The following is a 20,669-nucleotide window of genomic DNA, read 5'->3' as shown; positions in this document are numbered from 1 at the left end:
TAGGAAAAAATTCTTTAGGAAAGGGAAAAGCATACTTCTTACCAACCTTTATAGTGATTATAATCATCAGCAGCAGTCTGCTCTGGGGAACGTAGAGAAACTCCTCTACAACTATGCTGATGAATCATTTGCTGTAACTGCTGCACTTCGCTCCTGTATTCACCCCCCCCACCCTTTTCAAATTTCACTGTCACAGGTTTACACCCGGTATTTTTCCCTGCTGAGTTGTTAACATATATTAACATACAATTCAGTGCCAGAAATTACTGACTTTTACAAGAAGTACAACTGAACAAGATTTCTTAAATTCCTTCTTTGTTACTGTAAGCAAAGTGCATCTTGGCATTCTGCTGCTATTCAGGGATTTAGTCTGTTTAGGTACTACCAATTTGATTAAATGCTTTCCATGATAAAAAGTGATATATAATATTCAAGAAATACACAGAATACACAGCAAGGACTCTACTACATTAAACATCAAAGGCGTTGACTTTTACAGGTTATTACAAACAAGTAATGTTTCTTTTCCAAGCAAAATTTTAGATCAAAATCAGATGAAAGACAAAGTCGGAAAAGCCTTACAGTCTGCATGAAATAACAACATTTCTCATTTAAAATAATCTCAGTAACCTCATTTGAGCTTCTAGGCCCCCCATCATCAACTCAAAATGAAACATGCAACAGCCTCTATACTCAGAAATGCACCACTGAAATTTCAGTAGTCCATCTGCAGTGATAAATTTTTAGGTCTTTATACATCCTCATCTTTGAGCCAGAAATGGGATTAAAAAAAAAGCCTTCATACCTTGGTGTACAAAAATTACATACTTTACCTGAAAACAGGACAACAGACATTAATTCTTCCTTCTTTTTGCAGGCCTATGAGTTCTGACAATTTATGTTCTGCCTTACACCCAAATTCTCCCTTTCTTCAAAAAACAATGACTTAAATGCTGCTGCAGATATGTAATTATTGGTAAATATTTTTCCTCACAGCAGGTGTTAGGACCCTAAGTTCAACCAGAGCAGCAAGGAAACGCTGTGTAAACACCAACATCTGCATTCTTAGTCTTGTAAAATATGTGTCACTTCACATCAACAAACGCATCCAGAATCCCATGTACAGCAACCAAAACAGTTCTGCGGGTCAAAGTTTTATCCACATATAGCAAACAAAATTATTGTTATTGTGTTATACCTACACAAGTATTGCTCTGCAGCCATTCTGCTGATCATCCACACAAGGAGAGGGAAGAACAGCTACAACTGATTACACTACTTTTCTGCTTACCTCCAAAATAACACAGGTTTTTCTTCTCCATTAAAATCAAGTGAATTTCTCTCAATAGCATATGTAGGTAGAAGGGATGGAGCGTGCGTGTGCATGGCAAGCTCACTGTTGTTCCCTTCTGCTGCTGGTGACATCAGTAAGCCTACCTATTTATAATCCCACCACCTGACCAAACAGCCTACAGAGTACATCTAGAGATTTGTATAGCCCTTAATCCTGACATACCTACTTCAGCCAATTCAAAAGAGTATTAAGTAGCTTTGTTATGTCTTCTGTGGCTTTATACCATACAAAGAAACCAATCCTGTATTCTGCACTCATTTTTGCAAAACAACTTCAAATGGGAAGTTTTAGAATTAGCACTCTTCCTTCCCTTGGTGCTTTTTAGCCTTCCCTATTTCTCTGTCTGTAAGGCACCCGGCTAAACAGTTCAGGAAGGCAAAGTTTAGTGAGCAGTGGAATAGCAGAGGCAAACTCCCACTTACATCCAGTTAATTTGATCATCAGTACTACCTACAAAATTATTGAAGCTTAAGATCCTGACAAATCAATTTCACAAACAAAAGTACAGTATTTATGCTATCCAGAAAACAAAAAAACAACTTAGCAGTGGTTGAAAGTAGGGTAATTTATAGAAGCTTGACCTCACTGTCAATTAAAAACAGAAGCTGCTTAAAAGCAATTCTCACTTCAGTTACCTCTTCCCAAAGTCAAACCTAACGCATACAGTCACGGGAGGCCTGCTTACAATTAAGTCTGCTCAGGGACCGAGAAGGGATGCAGTTAACGCACTACCATCAACAGCAACAACCTGCAGGACTCTATCACTGGTAAATGTTGCTTCTGGATTGGGATCAGGGCACAGTATTTCAAAGTGGCTTGGTGACCACTTCAGTGAGAGAGTAACACCTGCACGAGTGTGCGTGTGCTGAGGGAAGTTACTGACCATTCCTTATCTAGCCTCTCTTACCTGAGAAGTCTTGTCACCAGCATTCATCCCCCATTATGTCAGACAAGTCAGGAATCTAAGTCTTGTTTTACCTAACACAAGGCTGAATGAAACCATCAGATCAGTTGGTTGTGTTCCAAGTCAACTGCACTCTGCGACCAAACTCCAAGTTAACAATACAAAGCACAGAAATCCTTGAAGCAATTTCAATTGCTTAAAAAGCTGGAGACAGCCATAACACAGATGCAGCCAAGCTTGCAGGACTAGACCACCAGTAATAAAAGTTTCAGTGCAGACAGGGTATCAATGTTGTCTAAAATACCAACACATTCCCTATGGCTAGTGTGTCCTGAACAGGACAAAACATTCAGGAATTCCACTTGGAAGCATTAATTACTATCTGGGTCTAAGGGCTGTAGCTAGAAATAATCAACTTATAGTCACAATAATAAAATATCTGATTTATTTTTTGTCCTCCTGGTATCTTGAGGTAATAAATCTTACACACTATCTACTTACAATTCCCTTCTTATGGCTTTCACATATTAAGCAGTAATTTTATCACTGTTGAAAAATCATGTGCTTTTCATTCAGAGAGTCACCAATGGAGTGTGATACTATTGACCACAATAAGCAAGTGCCCAACACTTCAGATAACCTGAAAGGCAAGAAAGGAAATGTTTTCCATTTCTACAAGTATGTACCTGGCTATTTCCCCTGCATCTTACAGAGGTTACTTTTTCCCCCCACCGATATCACTCAACATAGGCTACTACTATTTTATTCTTTTTTGTAACTTCCTAGAAAACTTGTGAAACATAAAATGTGGAGTTTTAAAAGATGGGGTGGGATGAGAGCTTAGACAGGGCATTGGAGGAAAAAAAAAAACAAACCTACCAATGCAGCATCGAAGGGAATGGAATTAAAATGTTCTGTTAGAATTTCTTTAGGATTAGCATATTAAAATGCTTCTCGTTTTTCCATAATGCATCTACTTAAATTACTCATCTTGGCATTGCTGTATTAGCAAACATTCCCTAAAAAGGAATCATCAACTGACTAGTATCAGCAGCAAAGTGGAATGCATGTGAACAGATCATAAACATGGAATTTCTTTTATTTCTTGTGTGTATGTTTTAAAAGAAGTAAACAATTTAATTTTGCCAGACACATTGCCAATATAGTGATAAATGCAAAACACTTTCTAAAAAGGTCCCTGTATAGGTCACATTTTTAGTACAGAGGTTTCATGCTCTTTAATTCACAGAATTGTTTCCAAGACCAAAAGGATACGAAGATTTACATACTAGTGAGGGCAGTAAAACAAAAGCTTCCCAATATTCATTTTTAGATCTTTAATACTTTCAGACTCACTTGTCTGTGATTACTCAGAGCATCAAGTATTTCTGCATTGCAGGAAAAAAAAAACAAAACACCCACCAAACTCTAAAAGCCCAATAGGCTGTTAGAACTCAACAGGTATGTATCCATTATCTGCATATGGAAAAGCTGGTCAGAGTTACTATCTGTTTTTTAAAAATCCCCAATATGGACACATCTGTAAAGTTGGGAGCTCTTTATAACAATAGAGACAATAGGTTCAAACAAAAGACTATTTTTTAAAACTATCTCATATTTAATCTAACCCTGAAACAGTAATTATTTAAAAAAAAAAATAATATCCATGAGAAACTAAAGTCTGAAAGCAGCAATAATAGCAGGAAACCTGGATTACTAGACTAAAAATAGGCACTCTTCCAGATTAAATTGCTGCTTTATTAAATACTCCTTTTCTTCAGTTCCTTTGTACCTACGGAGATGACATCTTATCTGTGATGGATCAACACATTCAAGTCTCCAGGGAAAGGCAAATAGTTTTCGTTCTATCAAAAAGAACTGGAGAAGAGAGCATAGACAAGAGGCTTCCAAATGGCTTGGAAGCAGACCAAGAACTTGTTTTTCTTATGCAAGTCACACATCAACAACAAAAGTTGGTTATCGATTGTATAATCACTCAACATTAAGGCAGGCAATTATTTTTCCATTATTTAACATTTGGTTTGAGGATTTTATGCAGCAACATTAGACAATTCTGTTGTATGTTCTCCTTTTACTTACTTGGAATGGCTAGAACACAACAAACTGGTACATGTACAAATGGCAAACGTAAGAACATGAGCCAAGAGCCCACGTTGTTATGTCCTTTATATGGAAACTCTATCACACCTTTGACCATCCCTGTCAACCCTCTCTGAACCTTCTCTGGTTCTACTATTTCCTTTTGGACATGACAGACCAGAACTGCGTGCTGTATTGTCATTATAGATTTAGATGCAGTGACCTAATCATGTTTTCTCTCTTTTCTTCTCTGTTCCTTTACTAATACACATGGCAAACTGATTTGTATTAAATTTATCTAAAGTGAATTTAGTATCATTTTATTATCTGTTCATTTTTGCAAAATCCTTCTGCAAGTCTTCAGAGTCATGTCTCCTCGCATTACTATGTATAATAAATGTTTACTGTCACCAAACTGTCATTCAGCTGCTTTTTTAGATTATTAACATGTTGAACTATGAGTTCCAGCATAGATCCCTGTGGAACTCCAAGGTGGCCTCCCTCACTTTCATAGTAGGCAGTTTCCCATACCTCTGGTTCTTATTTTGGGGCAAATTATTTAGCTATGCAAGGTCTACCATCTTATGTCATGTTTCTTCAATTTTCCTACAAGGCTTTAGGTTAGAGACTAGCAAAAGCTTTTGAAGGACCAGGAAGACTGCCAGCTGACTTTTCCTCATTCAGTTAGTCAGCACAGCACTTAGATTCTTTTTCTATTTTTACAGCATTAAGACATTTACACTGTAGATATACTGATATATCAGAGTTCCTCATTTTATTCTAAGTGTGCTTGTTGCATCACAATCTGCAGAAAACCAGACTTTGTAAGTTCAGCCACCAAACATATAGCTTATCTTGAATACTGAGGTAGTTCTTAAGAGCCCCCACCAAAGCTGTCCTAGCTGCTGTGCAAATTCAGTACAGAAAGAGAGTGCCTACTCAGAAAACTTTTGGGGACAAAAGGACAAGCCCACCTTTTGGGCTGCCTGTCCACAGCGTGACTTCCCTTAAACTGCTGCGAGACCTCTCCACCTTGCTATCTCAATTACCACCTTTCATCCTCATTTTCACATCACAGACCACTGCTTTCTCTTCTCAGCACAACAGGTAATATACAAACATTAGCACTTTTATGATCTTACCTAGTCATATTTCATGTCAGCTGCTAAAGATTTGCCCCACTGCCCCACAGCTGTTTTAGTATTTTCTTCTATGCCAGCCTTCTTCCCAAGAGCAGGTTTTGTAACTTTTTCCACACGACCACCATCTCCTCCTCACCTAAGGCTCGACTTGCATTATAACTACAAACATCTGACAATTAAGAATCCATAATAGTTCTTGGCACATGCGTGTAATACATTACAACTTCCCTCCTTTTTAAGGTCAAAGAGAACCAAATCAAGAGACTTAAAAAATTCTGTATGGATTAAGCTCCATAGAGTAACACAAGGGTTAAGGTAAAAGGAGCAGCAAAACCTCCAGCGTCTGATGAAAGCAAGATGCTTCAATTCACATTCACTATTTGGAGAAAGAGAGAATACTAATCCAGAAGTTTTTATATACTTAAAGCCAAAAAGAACTGTAAATGGCAAGACAACCCTCAGCTGCTGATTTCTGGCAATTCAGACATATTTGAGAATATGACACTGAAACTGAGGGGTCTTAATTGCCCAGAAAGTACCATTTTGGGAAGTTAACACCTCTATCTCCCCAAATATTGAAATTACAACATAGACATTGGAAACTAAACAAAATACATCCTTTAAGGGGTAAGAAACACATTACTATGGTTGTAGTACTGCCATGGCACTCATGGTTGCCACAAATAAAATACAAGAAATAAGAGACAAATGAGGTTACCAACAGGGGGATTATTTTTTTTTTTCTAATATTTTTCATGTCAGCTTGATATGGCTAGGTAACAGATGGTATATTATGTTTTTCCGGCTTTGACACAATTTAAAAACAAGCTACAGATGGCTATAATGAAATCCTCATTAGCACACTTATATTTTCACAGTTTAGCATAGCAATAATGAAACTTTCAGGTCTGGAATTTCCTGTTGGTTAATTAGTGGTTAGGTTAACAGCCTGAGGAAGTGCACAACCCAAAAAGTTTCCTTATTGTTTAATCATATAATTACTATATTCACATTTCTGGGAAAGCTCTCCAGAAAGATCTGATGTCACAGTAAAGCTACCTTTATAACCCTCCCTCTGTTTGTGGAACAACTGAATTATTTTATTTAGTGGAGTGTGTAGGCAGGAAAGCCATGAACAGGCCTAATTCAGCTGCCTCTGGGAAGTTTCAGCTTGTTTTATTTTAGACATACTAACTTACACTTACAGAATTCTTCAAACATGCATTACATGGAACACTACAGAAAAGCTAGGATCAACAACTCTTGGCCTATTGCTACAAAGTTATTATAATATCATCAGTTAATGCTTAAATAATTCCTGGGGTTTTTTTAATCCCAGTTTATAGTCCTCCACAAAAGCTTCAAATAAGACGTATGCTTAGCAGCACACCAAGGTATCGCTAAATCTGGGATCTAGAAAGAGAAAAAAAGAAAAGAAAAAAAAAGAATCACCACAAATCTTGTACTCCGATTATTTCTGTAAACGAAGCTGCTGCTTTAACACAGACATCACATTAACTGTAAATTAAACAGTATGATTAAAATAGTAGTGAAGGATGTGGTATTCACAGCTAAAAGCCCTCTGGGGTTTAGCAATCCACACGCTGGTTACTAACTGATGGCACCACATGCTGCAAGACTCCCGCTGCGGCACAAAGCCCTACCCACGCCCCGTAACCGATACCCATATGGTGCTATGGCACAAGGAAACCGGTAGCATGGCAGAACCAGGTCCCCAAAACTACCGAATATTATTGTTGGGTTTTTTCTTTAACTGCCATCACCAAAAATCGACACCGAGAAAACGCAGCACTCCGGTACAAGCAAGAACATAGCAGGTTACCAGGCACAGACCAAGGGAAACAACCATACCGCTTTTTTGCAGTGCTAGAGGTTGAAAAGAGGACAGCTACTGCCAAGCCATCACGAAAGAGGAGCATAATGTGGAGAACTTGACCTGTGACTGAAGTTACATAGTTAAAAAGGGACCGCATACAACAATTTAAAAATTGTAATGCCAAAAGTAGCTTTTAAGCCCTCAAAATCACTTACGACAGAGAACCGCAGGGGAACAGAATTCGGATTTTCTAACAAACACCTTATTATTTAACAAACACATGATTATTATGACTATTCTGTAAGTTTCTGGAGCCCTCCCATTTCTTCTTAATTTATTTATACAACATTAAGGAGAACTGAAACAGTATTATCTTCCTTAACCAGCGGAAGCAGTAGCTGCGCACAACAAAGACTTTCTGGAACACTAAAATGTCACTATGGGATTCCACAATCAAATGTACCCAAAAACAGACAAGCAAAAAACACACACAGTGCTCTTGGAGATCCGAGAACTACAGCTCCAAACAGTTACTGTGCTTCCTTAAAAAACACTCAGAGGCCTAGGAAGTTAATAAAAAATTTAAAAATGACAGAGAAAATAAAGCTCCCACAATGATTTTCTTGTGGAAAATCCCATGCTTTAATTTGGAAACTCTCAGATCCACTTTCACATACAAGTTTTCATAATCACATCCATTCCTTTACTGAATAGACTGTACTTGGATGGATCTTTTTATGACACTGTTGCTATAAGGACTTCAGATGGAGGTTTAAGACTACATTGTTCTGAATGTTTACACGTAGTATAATCCTGTTTTTAGAAATCTGTACCTCTGTTCAAGTTCAGTAACACTCACTCTTCTCCTAAAATGAAAAGTTAAAAATAATTGCAATATTTCAATGCTAAACAGTTTGTGAAGCAAGGACACCTTGTGTTTGCTTCATCCAGCACTCCCCCACTCTGCTCTTCAGAACTATGTAAGTGGCGGCGTTCTCCATCTTTTGAGTTCCTGTGCTTATCAGATGATAAATTACAAAGAAAGAAAAAAAAACCCAAAACAATAGAAAAAAGAACAAAAGCAAACATTATTCTACAGTTATAACTTTGTCATGCAAGTTTCGGGTACTTCCTCAAAGTGAAGTAAACATGAGACAATGGAAAAATTATACAGTTAATCACACTGGGATCAATACTAAAATTTGTAATGAAAAACCCTCCTTTTTAATGATTATATCAAATTATTTAGACCTAAGTTTCTTTTACAGGCACTGAAATTTATTTACAGGAGGGCCTGTGTTCCAAAGGGGTAAGACGTCATCTGGGCAGCAATAGTTCACGGTTGCAAAGATGGCATGTGGGAAAGAACATGCCTCAGGTACCCTACTACCCATAAGACAGGAATGAGGAAGAAAAATAAGAGTGTTCCTTCTTACATAATAGGCACGCACACAAACTTCTTAATTCAAATAAGCACCTATCTTTGGAATCAGTATCACAGACAACTAAACTGGGAGTGTACCACACCAACTTCTGGAAGGGGAAGCTTGTTTGGGATTTCTTTCTAGCATTCTAAAGAAGAAAGCTCAAATAATGTTGAAGAAAAGAGAAGAAAATGTCTTCCAAAATACAGGCTCCGTTCTCAATATAGCAGAGATGGTATGGTACCATTAACAAAACAGTTTAAAATATCTCCAAGACGATGAAACTTAACAGGTTAGCACCCTGAAAGTGCTATTTGCACCATTATGATTTAAAATTAAAAAAGAAAAGGCTCAAGTTCAGTTTTGTCTGCTTCAAACCATAACCCTAGAGTAATATTCAGAAGTGCAATTGTTCTAGTCATACTCAATCTCTATTACAGATGTTCTAGTAATGGGGAATTTACTTTTTTATTTTTACATTTTATTTTATATTCCAGTCTAATCCTAGAAAAATGCTCTTGCCATGAGCTATCATGTAGGGAAAAAAAATCCATATTTTACATCAGCAAAAATTTATCGAGCTCACGTTTCATCTTCCACCATTCTAATATTTTGCTGGAACACCTACCTGAATGTGGAAACCTTCCTTGTGCTACCACAACAGAAGCTGATAGACTCCTTGAAATTGCTACTAGATGAACCAGATATTCTAGAAACTAGGTACAACACCCTATACTGCATGGGTGTACAGCTCATCACACAGTGCTATATGCTACTTGTACAGACCATCTCCTCTGTGCAACAGTACAAAACAGATGCTTAACAATATGTTGTATGTTAAAACATCCCAAGTTCTTATAAGCTCTTTGCAGAGCAGGACTGTCAGCTTTATTTTCTGCTGACTCCGAAAAGATTAAAGAAAAGGTGATATAAGTATTCAAACACTTCTATTTGTATGGAGTGCAAATACTGAAATCCTATCAAATGAGAAAGCTTACAAAGAACAAAATGAATGAAAGCAGGAGGAAAGAAGAAATGCCAACAGCACAGTTCCACAAAGCTGAGTTCTGCTGGACAAAAAAGAAAAAAAAAAAAAAAAAGGGAGGGGGGGGAGAAAAAGGAAAATATTGACATATACAGTAAGAGGCCTCCTATGCCATAGCAAGTTCACAAATGTTTTCTTGATGGGCAGCTAAAATCACATTACATTATTGTAGAGCAATATACCAGCCACAGAACTTTTGGCCTGCTTAGCCAATATTATCTACTTCTAAACTTAGGCATACAATACACCAAGTTTTTATGTTTCAGTGTTCTACTTTAACCCTGTAAACTCTGCAAGCCTTCAACAGAAAGACAAACAGTTATTTTAGGTGGCTATTTCTGCCATATATTTTTTTTCTATCAAACAGTCCCAGTTAGCGTATCAAAGAACTGAAGGAATAGCATATATCAACACTGGGGGGGGGATTTTTTGTTTTGTTTTTTTTCCCCTCCCCTTGTGGATTGTCCATAAAAATCAGAAAGCATCTTTTCATAAAGCTTCCTAAAGATAAGACAGTTTTATAGATGAGCTCATGTGACAACTGTTTAAATATTTTTATAAAGAAAGATATACATAAAGGTACCTATTAAAAAGACATGGAAGAGCATACAGCAAGGTCATGAATTTCACTTTCACAACAGCAAGTACAGATTTTCTTTCCCAATGAAATGAGGTGCCATCACAGACACCAAAAGGCTTTTATTCACAACACTGAAGTCTTACCAGAACTTGAATCACACCAAGTGCAATGTTTTAAATGCATTTTCTTAAAATAAAACTGCAGTCTTTTTGTGATCTAGGGTATGAAGTGAGGCATTTTGCTAGCCCAAATTCTAACAAAGGAAGGACTCAAGCCAGGACCTGTGATACACAAGAATGTACATGTATGTGTACGCTTTTGTATTCTGTTTTCTGTTTTAATAAAGAGTAATCAGAATTGTCTGTGACTTACATTTGAGTCATTTGAAAAAACACCCACTGAACAAAACCCAAGATCTAAAGTACATGAACTTGTTCCTTCCATTGCAGTTTACAGCAGCCTGAAGAGATTCTGCAATAACTACCTCAAATCACTGACACTTTAGTTTACACTTGCCCAATACTACAGAAACCTGATGTGTGGCAGAAGCAGCAAACAAGCTTCCTAATTAAAGACAAGTAATTGAAAATGTCTCTGTGACTTTCCCTCATATCCACATCTTCTAACTTTAGTTGCTACTACCTAGAAATCCAGGCTTCCAAAAGCATCTTTTTAATTGCAAGCATTAAACCACTCAAAACTGTTTTATAAAAATAAAGTACAGCATTTTAACTGTTTATTTTAAAGCCTTTTGTTCAACATTTTGCTTAGACACTGCATTCAGATTAAAATAATTAAAAAAGAGCAACACTTGCCAAAGAATGGAAATCCTTCTCCCACACTGGAAAAAGAAATCCATTTTTAATTCTCACTATGTGAGACTTTCCAACCCCACATAACAAACAGTACAGTCTACAGGTACGGACTGTGGCACCAGATATTTCTACTGCTGGCTTTAAGATTCTGGAAGAGCTCAGAGCCCACATTCACATGCCTCTACTTACTGTTTACAAGCAAGATATATGAAACTCAGAAAAAGAAATACTCACTTTCTAGAAAAGGCCACATGTAACTTCTGCAATTGGGACACAAACGTGGATGTAAGCATCTGCTCATCAGACAAAGCCTACACACATTAGATACACAGCTTGATACTCACCATGCTCTCGCATTTTTCATTTTTATTATAGAAAAATAGAAAGACCTTAGTGAAGATGCCGAAGTCCAGAAGTGCCCGATTAACACATACCAAGGCTTTGCTAGCCCAGACTCGACTTGTCCCCTTAGTCACTGGCCCAGCCTCCGCGCAGCACGGGTAGCCCCGCGGCAGGCAGCGGGTGCGCTGCAAAAGCCAGGAAACTGAGGCAGCAGCAGCAGAGCAACGAAACCATAGAAAGTTTATTTCATGAAGTAACTACTTCTGTAGCAAGAAAATACTGAAAGCATGTTCAAAGCATTACAATAAAAACTCTTCAAACATTAAAAGCACCTATTTTAAACACTCAAAAATATAGCCAAACACTCTCCTTGGACTAGGGAGTGCCCCGTCGGGTTTTGGTACACTGGGGACAGTGTGGGCTGCAGAGGTGGGACAGCGTGGGCTGCAGAGGTGGGACAGCGTGGGCTGCAGAGGTGGGACAGCGTGGGCTGCAGAGGTGGGACAGCGTGGGCTGCAGAGGTGGGACAGCGTGGGCTGCAGAGGTGGGACAGCGTGGGCTGCAGAGGTGGGACAGCGTGGGCTGCAGAGGTGGGACAGCGTGGGCTGCAGAGGTGGGACAGCGTGGGCTGCAGAGGTGGGACAGCGAGCTGCTGCCAACACCTGCACTCAATGATGATGTTACTGCTGCCACGTAAGCAGAAGGGGCAAGAAAGTCTGTTCTGTTCCCTGCCAGAAAGGCAGGAAGAAAAGACCGACAGGAAAAACCCTGCCTTTCATCCAGAGATGGTGCTAAAACTAAGCTGGCTGTGAGGAAGAAAAGAGGTTCTGCTCTTCAAGGTAGGCCAGGCAGGTGAAGTGCTGGAAAGTTCCCTCCTATATATTTACTTGGCATGAAATATCCTCAAAATTCTATTACTTTCTATACATGAAAACCACAGTCTTAAACCTGAAGGTACCTACCCCACCAGGATTTGAGCAACTCTTCAAAATGGTGCAAGGCAAAGCACAACATATCCCTCAAAGCATAATGCTGCTTTTAAGAGCAAAGTCCCTCTGACATCCTTCAGTTAAAGTCAACAAAAATGCAGATGTCTTGAATGCAAAATAATATCAACTATCTCCACAAGAAATGCTGCATCTACCTAGACAGTCTAATTTTAAAATGAAACCATCTTTCTAGAAAACTGACTACTTGGAAATAAACCATATGCATACGTAGCACTGCTGGAACAGATCAGACCAGTTAACACGCTCCTTCAAGTTACTACTGTGAATTGACACATTTTTTGCTTTCCAGCTCCAATGTGATCTTTCCATTTCAATGACCAAACCATCCATTGCTTAGCAATTTGATGCAGTACATGAACGAACCAATATTGCTCAGGAATCCTCTTTCTGGTTCTCCATCTAAGCAGGTTTCAGCAGGGACAAAAATAATGCCATCTCACAAAAGTTAGGCAAAGAAATGTGCTGTACTGTCCTGGTTAGACCAGGTCTGCAGTCACAAATACAGAGAGTTTAGAAGTTCACAAGTAATCTTCCAGCTGGGGATGAGGGAACAGAAACTGGTTAGTTTTAAGAGAAGCCATGAAAATAAAAGCCACAGGGTGGCACTGCAGGTAGGCTATATTGTGAAACTATTTGGCTTCTTACTCTTTTCCAGGCAAATCAGAGCATATCTAATCCCATCTGTATAAAGCAGCAGACTGGTTCATTAGTTTTTCAAGCACTGCATTGTCCAGCCACAAACATCCCTGGAATATGAATCACATCTTAAAAAAGGTACTCTACTGCAGAGATACCAGGAGATTTTACAAATTCATTAAATGGTATTTAAGAACATGAACACAAGAACGCTGTTGTAAAGGTGCTCTAATAATTGATACATATTTGGGGGTTGTCAGTTCATTCTGAAATGAATTAAGAAAAAATCTGCATAAAGCATGTGCATTTTCATAAAAAAATAAAGAATTTGCTTCACACCACAACTTTTTATCAAAGTTGAGATGGCAAAATCTCTAAACAGTTCTCCTCTGAAAGGACAGACAGTATTAACTTATGAGAAAATGAATGAATGTCTGTGAAAAAGCCTTAATACTACATTCAGCCCTACCACATCCTTTTTAAAACATTTTCATTCTCATGTATAAAAGAATCAAACAACTTTCTATCCAAAACAGAAGACTTACTACAGCAGTATTTCAAAGCTAGACTTAGCAGTCTATTTAATCTGCTTTGTTGGTAGCTTCTCCCCCAAATTTCAAATCCCTGGCATTTGAGTTAAAAGCCAAAACATTTGCAAGAAAACCTACTCCCGTTCATTTAATGAAGAAACTGATTTTCAAAGGAGATTTGGAGGTCATCCAAGATTGCAACAGTTACTTTCCACTTTATAAAACAAAAGGTTCCTTCAAGGTATAAACCTGATATTTCAGTAGATTTTAAACTAACAGATAATAAATGACTATGCATGACCTTTTTAGTCTCTTGAAGTCCTAGATCATTTTAAGTGTTCAGTCTGAAGGTATGAACAGTAACAGTCTTCCTTGTCCATGTTTCTACAAATAAATTAAAATAAGCAAAAAGTTGTATTTTAGTTCAGTTGCATCATATTATAAATTAGAACACCAATTCACCTGCTGTCATTATTCTTACCCCAGAGGGCAAGAATTCTAAAACACAGAAAGTTTTAATCCCTCAGACATAAGTTCAAGAGTGGATTGGTAGTTGTTTCAACTGCCAAGAAACTATAAACCATTCTTTCCACTACAAGATCGGTGCTTGTATTTTTTAAACTGTTGGTATGTGGAAATTATTTTGTTTTTAAATAGCATGATATTAATATTTTGGCAAAGAAATGCGACAAGATAGCAGGTACTTTAACATTAGATAGGGCAGATGATGATATACTAGTACTGATTTCCAAAGCTCTGCAAATTTGATTTGAGCATATTATTGACATATTTTACTGTCTCGTATACTGAAGCATTCTACATTCCAATAAATGGTTTCAGAACATGTGCCTGACCAATACTAAATTAACAAGTTAGTAACCTGGTAAAATATATTGATTTTGGTATCAAAACCTCAATGCCTGGAGTCAGCATTTCTTAAAAATAATATATTTAGTAGAAAAGTATTTAAGAGACAAAAAAAACCACCAACAAAACACAGGGGGAAATACTTACTACTGAAAAGATCTAGCTATTATTATTTTCTCTGTTTGGGTTGGAAAGCAGGGGCTTCTGCTGAAGCGTTTGCCTGTAGACAGGGAGTAACTATACTTTCACCACTTCATACAGTAACTTCCCAGTTCATCAGTTACATCAACTATGACACTGTTTACATGTAACACAGCAAGGTCATGTGCTGATGCAACTAACGAAAGTGAGGTCCATTCTAAATAAAATTAATTATTTAAGCTTAAAAGACACACTGGATACAATCTCATATAGTGCCTCAAATAGGTTTTATGTCCACCTCTATTGCCACCTATACCATTATTCATGGAAAGCTAAATGAAACTAGACAAACTGAGGAAGCAGGTACTTTGCTCGTTAAGGCCATACCCTTAAAAGTATAGCTTCTGAGAAAGCTGTGTGTAATAAGGTATATGGAAGTAGTAACTAGCATGTCTTCTGTTTGAGTTCTGTTTTCTTGTTTTTCCATTTCCTTACGGCAGAGAAGTGTTCATAGTTAATTTGTACATATTCTGCACAAGTTTAGAATAACGCCTCAGGATGGCACTAGTAACCCTATGCAATTAAATCGCTAATCATATTGCCAATAATCAAGTTGCTAATCATAATTCCAAAACTAACCAATGCATTAAGCTTACCTAGTTGGTCTTTAGTAACTTGAACAGCACTTTGTCTATGATCTGCTATTACAAACTTTTCAATTCTAGATGAGATGTTATATACAAACACACACTTTTTTTTTTTTTTTTTAAAAAAAAAAAAGGAAAAAAAGGAAACACTAAAATTAACTCCCAAAAATTAAATACCAAAGAAAGGATTCTGCCAATCCTATTCCTGTCTCATCCACTGTGGAACAAACAAACAAACAAACAAAAAAAATCTATGTTTTCACATCTTGGGTATCTGAGAACTTCATATCTATTTACTTACGCAGACGACTAAACAGTTCCCTTCGTTTTTCAAATATCCTTTAACACAAGTATTTGTTCAAGAACATAAAAGAACAAAAATCAAATGGCTGCATAGCTTTTCTCACTGCCATGCAAGTCATTTATATCCAATTAGTAACATCTACAGTATCACACAATCTTACACTCTTCCTCAAAAGTGGAATCAATATATAGCCCAAATTTCTATACAACCCACAGCAATGTAGAAAACAAATTTAAAACAGCAAAACAAAATACTCCACACAACTACTCCTAGCCAGCACTGTGAGATACATTCTTACATTCCCACAGAAAGTTAATAGTACAAGGAACACTGCCACATATTCCCTTGAGGCCATGCACAACTGAACTACTGGACAAAGAACAAGCTCTGGTCCCCATCACTTGCACATACACATAGATCATGGGAACTCATTTTCTCTAGGTCACTTGGCTACACAGCTGTGTGTGTCATTTGTTTTTGGAACACAAATGTCTTCCTTTAAAAGAACAACCAATTACCGCATCATCAAAAAAAAATCCAGACAAGACAAAAATATCTGTATTGCTAGTATGGTATGCTTGACAGCATAAGCTAAAAATCATACAATGCTCCTGTTTCACTGAACAGTACCAGGAGTATCTTATGAGTACAAATTCTGCCAAATCAGAAAGTTTTGACAGGTGACAATTATCATCAGATCACTCCCAGGATGAGTCCAAAAACTATGTTGTAGAAACCATATCACACTACAACAATCTTGTCTCTGTCATTTGCTGACATACGACTAAAACTCATGCAAGCTTTCCCCATTTTTCTAGTGGAAATAGATGTATTTTAATCATCTACTGAAAAGGGAGATTAATAACAGCTATCAAGATTACATAATGGATCAAAAAAGGTATTTCCACTCCTGGATTTCTGCTCAGTTTTGAAACATAGCCTGCATACACAAAGACTTCTTTAATAATTTCATTAGAACCAGGGAGTGAACATGCATGGAAAACAGATATAATCATGTAACTGCAGCTATCATAATATGTAAGTGGGTTTGTGTTGAAAGTGCTAGAACAGCCACAAATTGAGTTTATTAGACAAAGTTGGTTTAGCATTGACTCATACACACAGAAGGGATCAGAAAGATAAGCTACAGCCTTATTTGTCACTTCAGGTAAGTATAGAGGACCGAACAATCTATAACTTACTGTTAGGAGGTACCAGAATTCAACTGTCAAATTGGGGACTGCAGTAGGTAAACAGAGGAAACAGACAATGTGATTCTGGATGTCTGCACCCTCCTCCTCCTCTTCATGAGGTCCACCAACCTTTCATGATCTTCTATATCCAGGGACCAGCCACTGGCTAGAGAGTCTCACTGGATCCCGCTGCTAATCACGGTATGAATTCCTAGACCATAACTTCTAACTACTCACAACAACCTGGCTGAATCTGTTTTCTAAGAAACCAAAAAAATTAACACAACTAAATAATGGTTGTTCATAAAACACTTTGCACCAGTGCACTATTCCTGTGTGTGCAGTCACACAATTCCTCAAGCTCAGCATCATTTTTAGTCTCATAATTCTATTTTCTCCTTATCCACTGATGCGAAACATGGTTGAACAGGGGACACATCTGTCACAGTAACACTGCAGATAACATGAAACATTTATTTAAACCATAAGTTTAAGTATGATCCAGCACTCTTTTAAAATATTTGATACCACTAGCCTTCTGGGGTCAAAGGTGGCTAATAAGGATACCAGGCAGCTGTCAAAAGCTAAGAACCGTAACAATGACATTAAGTGTCTGAGAAAAATGGAAAGATGAAGTTTACAGCTAGGCCAAGCTATCATTTCTCTGTCTTTCCTCTGGTCTTTTTCAGCCCATTACATGGCTGCATAACATTATCACAACTGATGCCAAGTGATGCAGCTAGGTGACTAGTGATGGAAAAGACAGAATCATAGAATCATTTAGGTTGAAAAAAAACCTTAAGATCATAGAGTCCACTCCTGTTCATATTACTTTGATTTTCTTTTTTAAAGAAGACAGGAAATTGTACCTGCTTGCTCGTAGCGGGTAAACCCACAACATTGCACTGGGTAATGCTGGCTGGAAGTCCCAGCCAGCCGCACTTCTTATGTGAGGGGGCTTGAAGTGAACAAGAACAAAAATTGAAACTAGAACAATGTGCTACTATTCTTGAGCTTATGTGTAGCTCCATGCTGTGGTCAGTGACAGCTGTAACCGCAGATTCCTGAAGAATATGTATACTGAGCATACGGGTTTATGTACTTATAATTCAAGACAATTAGCTTTCTTTAGGCATTGTGTTAAGAAAAGTGTGTAATCAGCATTATTTTAACATTTGGCAGATTATTTCTACTGTTGGCAACTACCAACAGTGACAAGATATACAACATTGTTATCTGAAAATAGCAGAACTTGAAAGATGAAGCTCTGTAACGCAGAGGAAAATGCTTGAACTCAAAAACTGTCAGTGAGTGCTCATATGTAAGTATATGTAAGTACATATAAATCAACAGAACGAGTCGAACAAGTAAACAGTGATTCTAGTAGTATTTAGAATTAGATCCTTTCACCAGCAAAACATACTCTTGCTTATATGGCACAAACAAACACAGATGGATGGAAGAGTGGATAGAGTAATTTCATCAGCACAATGAAACAAAACTCCACATATTCACCAATGCTAGGGCTTGCTATTGTTACCTCTGGTCTTCTAACCAGAATTTAAGGTTAGTCTGAGTATGTAGCAAGAGAGTCCAGTCTGAGGATGTACAGTAGAACATGTTTATGACACTAGCCTGAAGGTTTTTGGCTTTTTTAAACAGGCAAGTACATTGTAAAACTCAGGTAGATCCTGAAAGAAACTGGCTGTTTGCCAACACAGAGTAGACCCTTTCCTACATTTTGGAAAACGTACATAGAAGCCTTGTTGCCAAAGAATCCAGTTGCAGGCCTTGGTACCCCATGCTGTTTTATCATGTAGCTCTTTCTGAAAAATTTGAATATTGTACAGCAAAACTCCAATCTGAATCTCCTACTTATTGAAGCTAAAGGATGTAAATCATCTCCTTCCCTTCTTGACATCCTTTGCTTTCGAACCTGACACTATTATGTTCAAATCAGACAAATTACCAAGCCTAGCCATTTAAAGAGACATTAAGCAGACAACATTGCAATCAACCCTTTCAATTCTTTGATATGCCAGTTTTATCTCTCACCAGTCTTATTTCCAAAACAGTTATAACAACATAATATGATATAAAGTAACAAACAAAGCAGACCTCAGAACTATCAATGTTCTTTCAATGGATTTGCTGTACATGATTAAGCTTGAAAGCATACTGAGCGATCTGATCTCTTACACTTACTACTCTTTCAACATTGCATAACTGCAGCAAGAACCCTTATATCTGCAAATCAATTTAAAATACAAGTCGGGCTATATCAGCTGGGCCAATGAAACACTACAGTACAATGCAAATACTCTACCCAGAAGGCAATTAGCCAAAACAGATCAGATAAATAAAAAATGGCTCAGGCCAGGATAGAGCACCTTCCAGCAAATATACTCGATTTTTTCTGCTGACAAAGCCAACGTGTAACAATAGAAACCTGTGGTATCCCTGACTTGTAAAGCTCTCCAGCAAACACTAGAGACGCTATAAAAATGTGCTCCTTAGAGTTTTATTTTAACATTTTTATTTATTTTTATAATTGAGGATCTTTGCGTGTCAAAATGGAAGCTTGATTAGTGAAAGAATTCATCAGAATTCATCAGCCCCTTGTACTTAATTTCTTCTTGATCTAATTCCCAGGATAACAGTTATTTTTCTGTTAATTGTAAGGTCAAAGAGGACCCCATGGAAGCAAAAAGCAGCAGGAACAAAATAAACAGAAGACCGGATCTTTAATGCAAATGTGTTTCCTGGAGGAAAGAAGTAAATCAGTGCAGATAATGTAGTACAGAAGCAGGAAAAAAGTTTAAAAAAATAAATAAAAATCACATGTTCTAAAGCAATCTGTTCAAAAGATTTCTCACTGGAACATAAGTAGCTCTTCAAGACCAGTGCCCTGCTGAGGAATTTACATACTTGCCAAGGTTTAAGTTACTAATCAAAAGCAACAGCTATTTGCTTTGTGGGTGAAAAGTTGTGATACTTGCTTAAAATTTTAAAAAAACAAACAAATCACAACCATTTTAAGGTACAATACAACCTGCACAGTGAAAACTGTGAGTACGTAACTGAGACAAGCACTCCAGAACACATTCCCCTTCATTGGAAGTTTTAAGGAAAATAACACTGGCAGTATAATTAAGGGGCCTTCAGAGTACTGGACCAGTTCAAATAATGCTTAATGCTTTTCAAATCCACCAGTTAAAGGTCACATCAGGGTAATTCCACAGCATGTCTCCCAATAACCATGCTTCTGGCCTGTTAAAGAATGCCATGTGTTTATACGAACAGCTAGAATTTAAGATTTATTTTTAATGACCACAGGCATGACTACTAAAAAGTCACATGCATTTTCAAAATCACTGGTCTACCCTAAATCAGTAGCCACTCTTATCTGATGAACGACTGCAAACATTAAGTCATCTGATAACTGATAAATATGTTTTCATATAAACTAGTTTGTGGCCTCAGAAAAGGTTCTCCCTCCATAGAAATCCCATATCTCTACATGTCATACAGTATCCTCCCAAGTACCTCTGATACGATTCAATCTCTACTACAGAACTCATTGTGTTTCAACAAAAAGACTTCACTCCTGATTAATTCATATAACTATTTAGTATAGACGTGAAATAAATTCGAGATTTTGAGACTTCTGCCTCCTAATCCACCCCTGTGAAAAAGCAGAAAGCAGCAGATTAGCGAGGCCTTACTTCTTCAAAAATATATCTGTTAATTGATATTGGCATAATTATATTCCAGTTTTAAATCTGAAGTTATTCCATC

General features: G+C 37.5%; 1 protein-coding gene across 14 annotated transcripts in view; it reads right to left on the bottom strand.

Moving 5' to 3' along the window:
* Positions 1-20,669, bottom strand: part of COBLL1 (cordon-bleu WH2 repeat protein like 1) — an 87,790-nt gene that overhangs the window by 50,946 nt on the left and 16,175 nt on the right. Inside the window, exon 1 of one of the 14 annotated variants that reach the window (XM_080399091.1) lies at positions 14,021-14,071. The exons of 12 other annotated variants lie outside the window; for them this stretch is intronic. Coding sequence is in view for 1 of the 2 variants with exons in the window: in XM_080399093.1 (XP_080255219.1) it covers positions 1,292-1,425 (134 nt within the window). In the remaining variant the exon portion in view is untranslated. Of the gene's footprint in view, positions 1-1,291; positions 9,807-14,020; positions 14,072-20,669 lie in introns of those variants that run through there. One more of the 14 variants, XM_080399093.1, reaches the window with a different exon arrangement.

The sequence above is a fragment of the Falco punctatus genome (genome assembly GCF_963210335.1).
Source record: "Falco punctatus genome assembly, chromosome: 8".
NCBI classification, from domain to species: Eukaryota; Metazoa; Chordata; class Aves; order Falconiformes; family Falconidae; genus Falco; species Falco punctatus.
The sequence above is the reverse complement of the archived record's forward strand: the minus strand, read 5'-3'. Positions and strand labels throughout refer to the sequence as shown.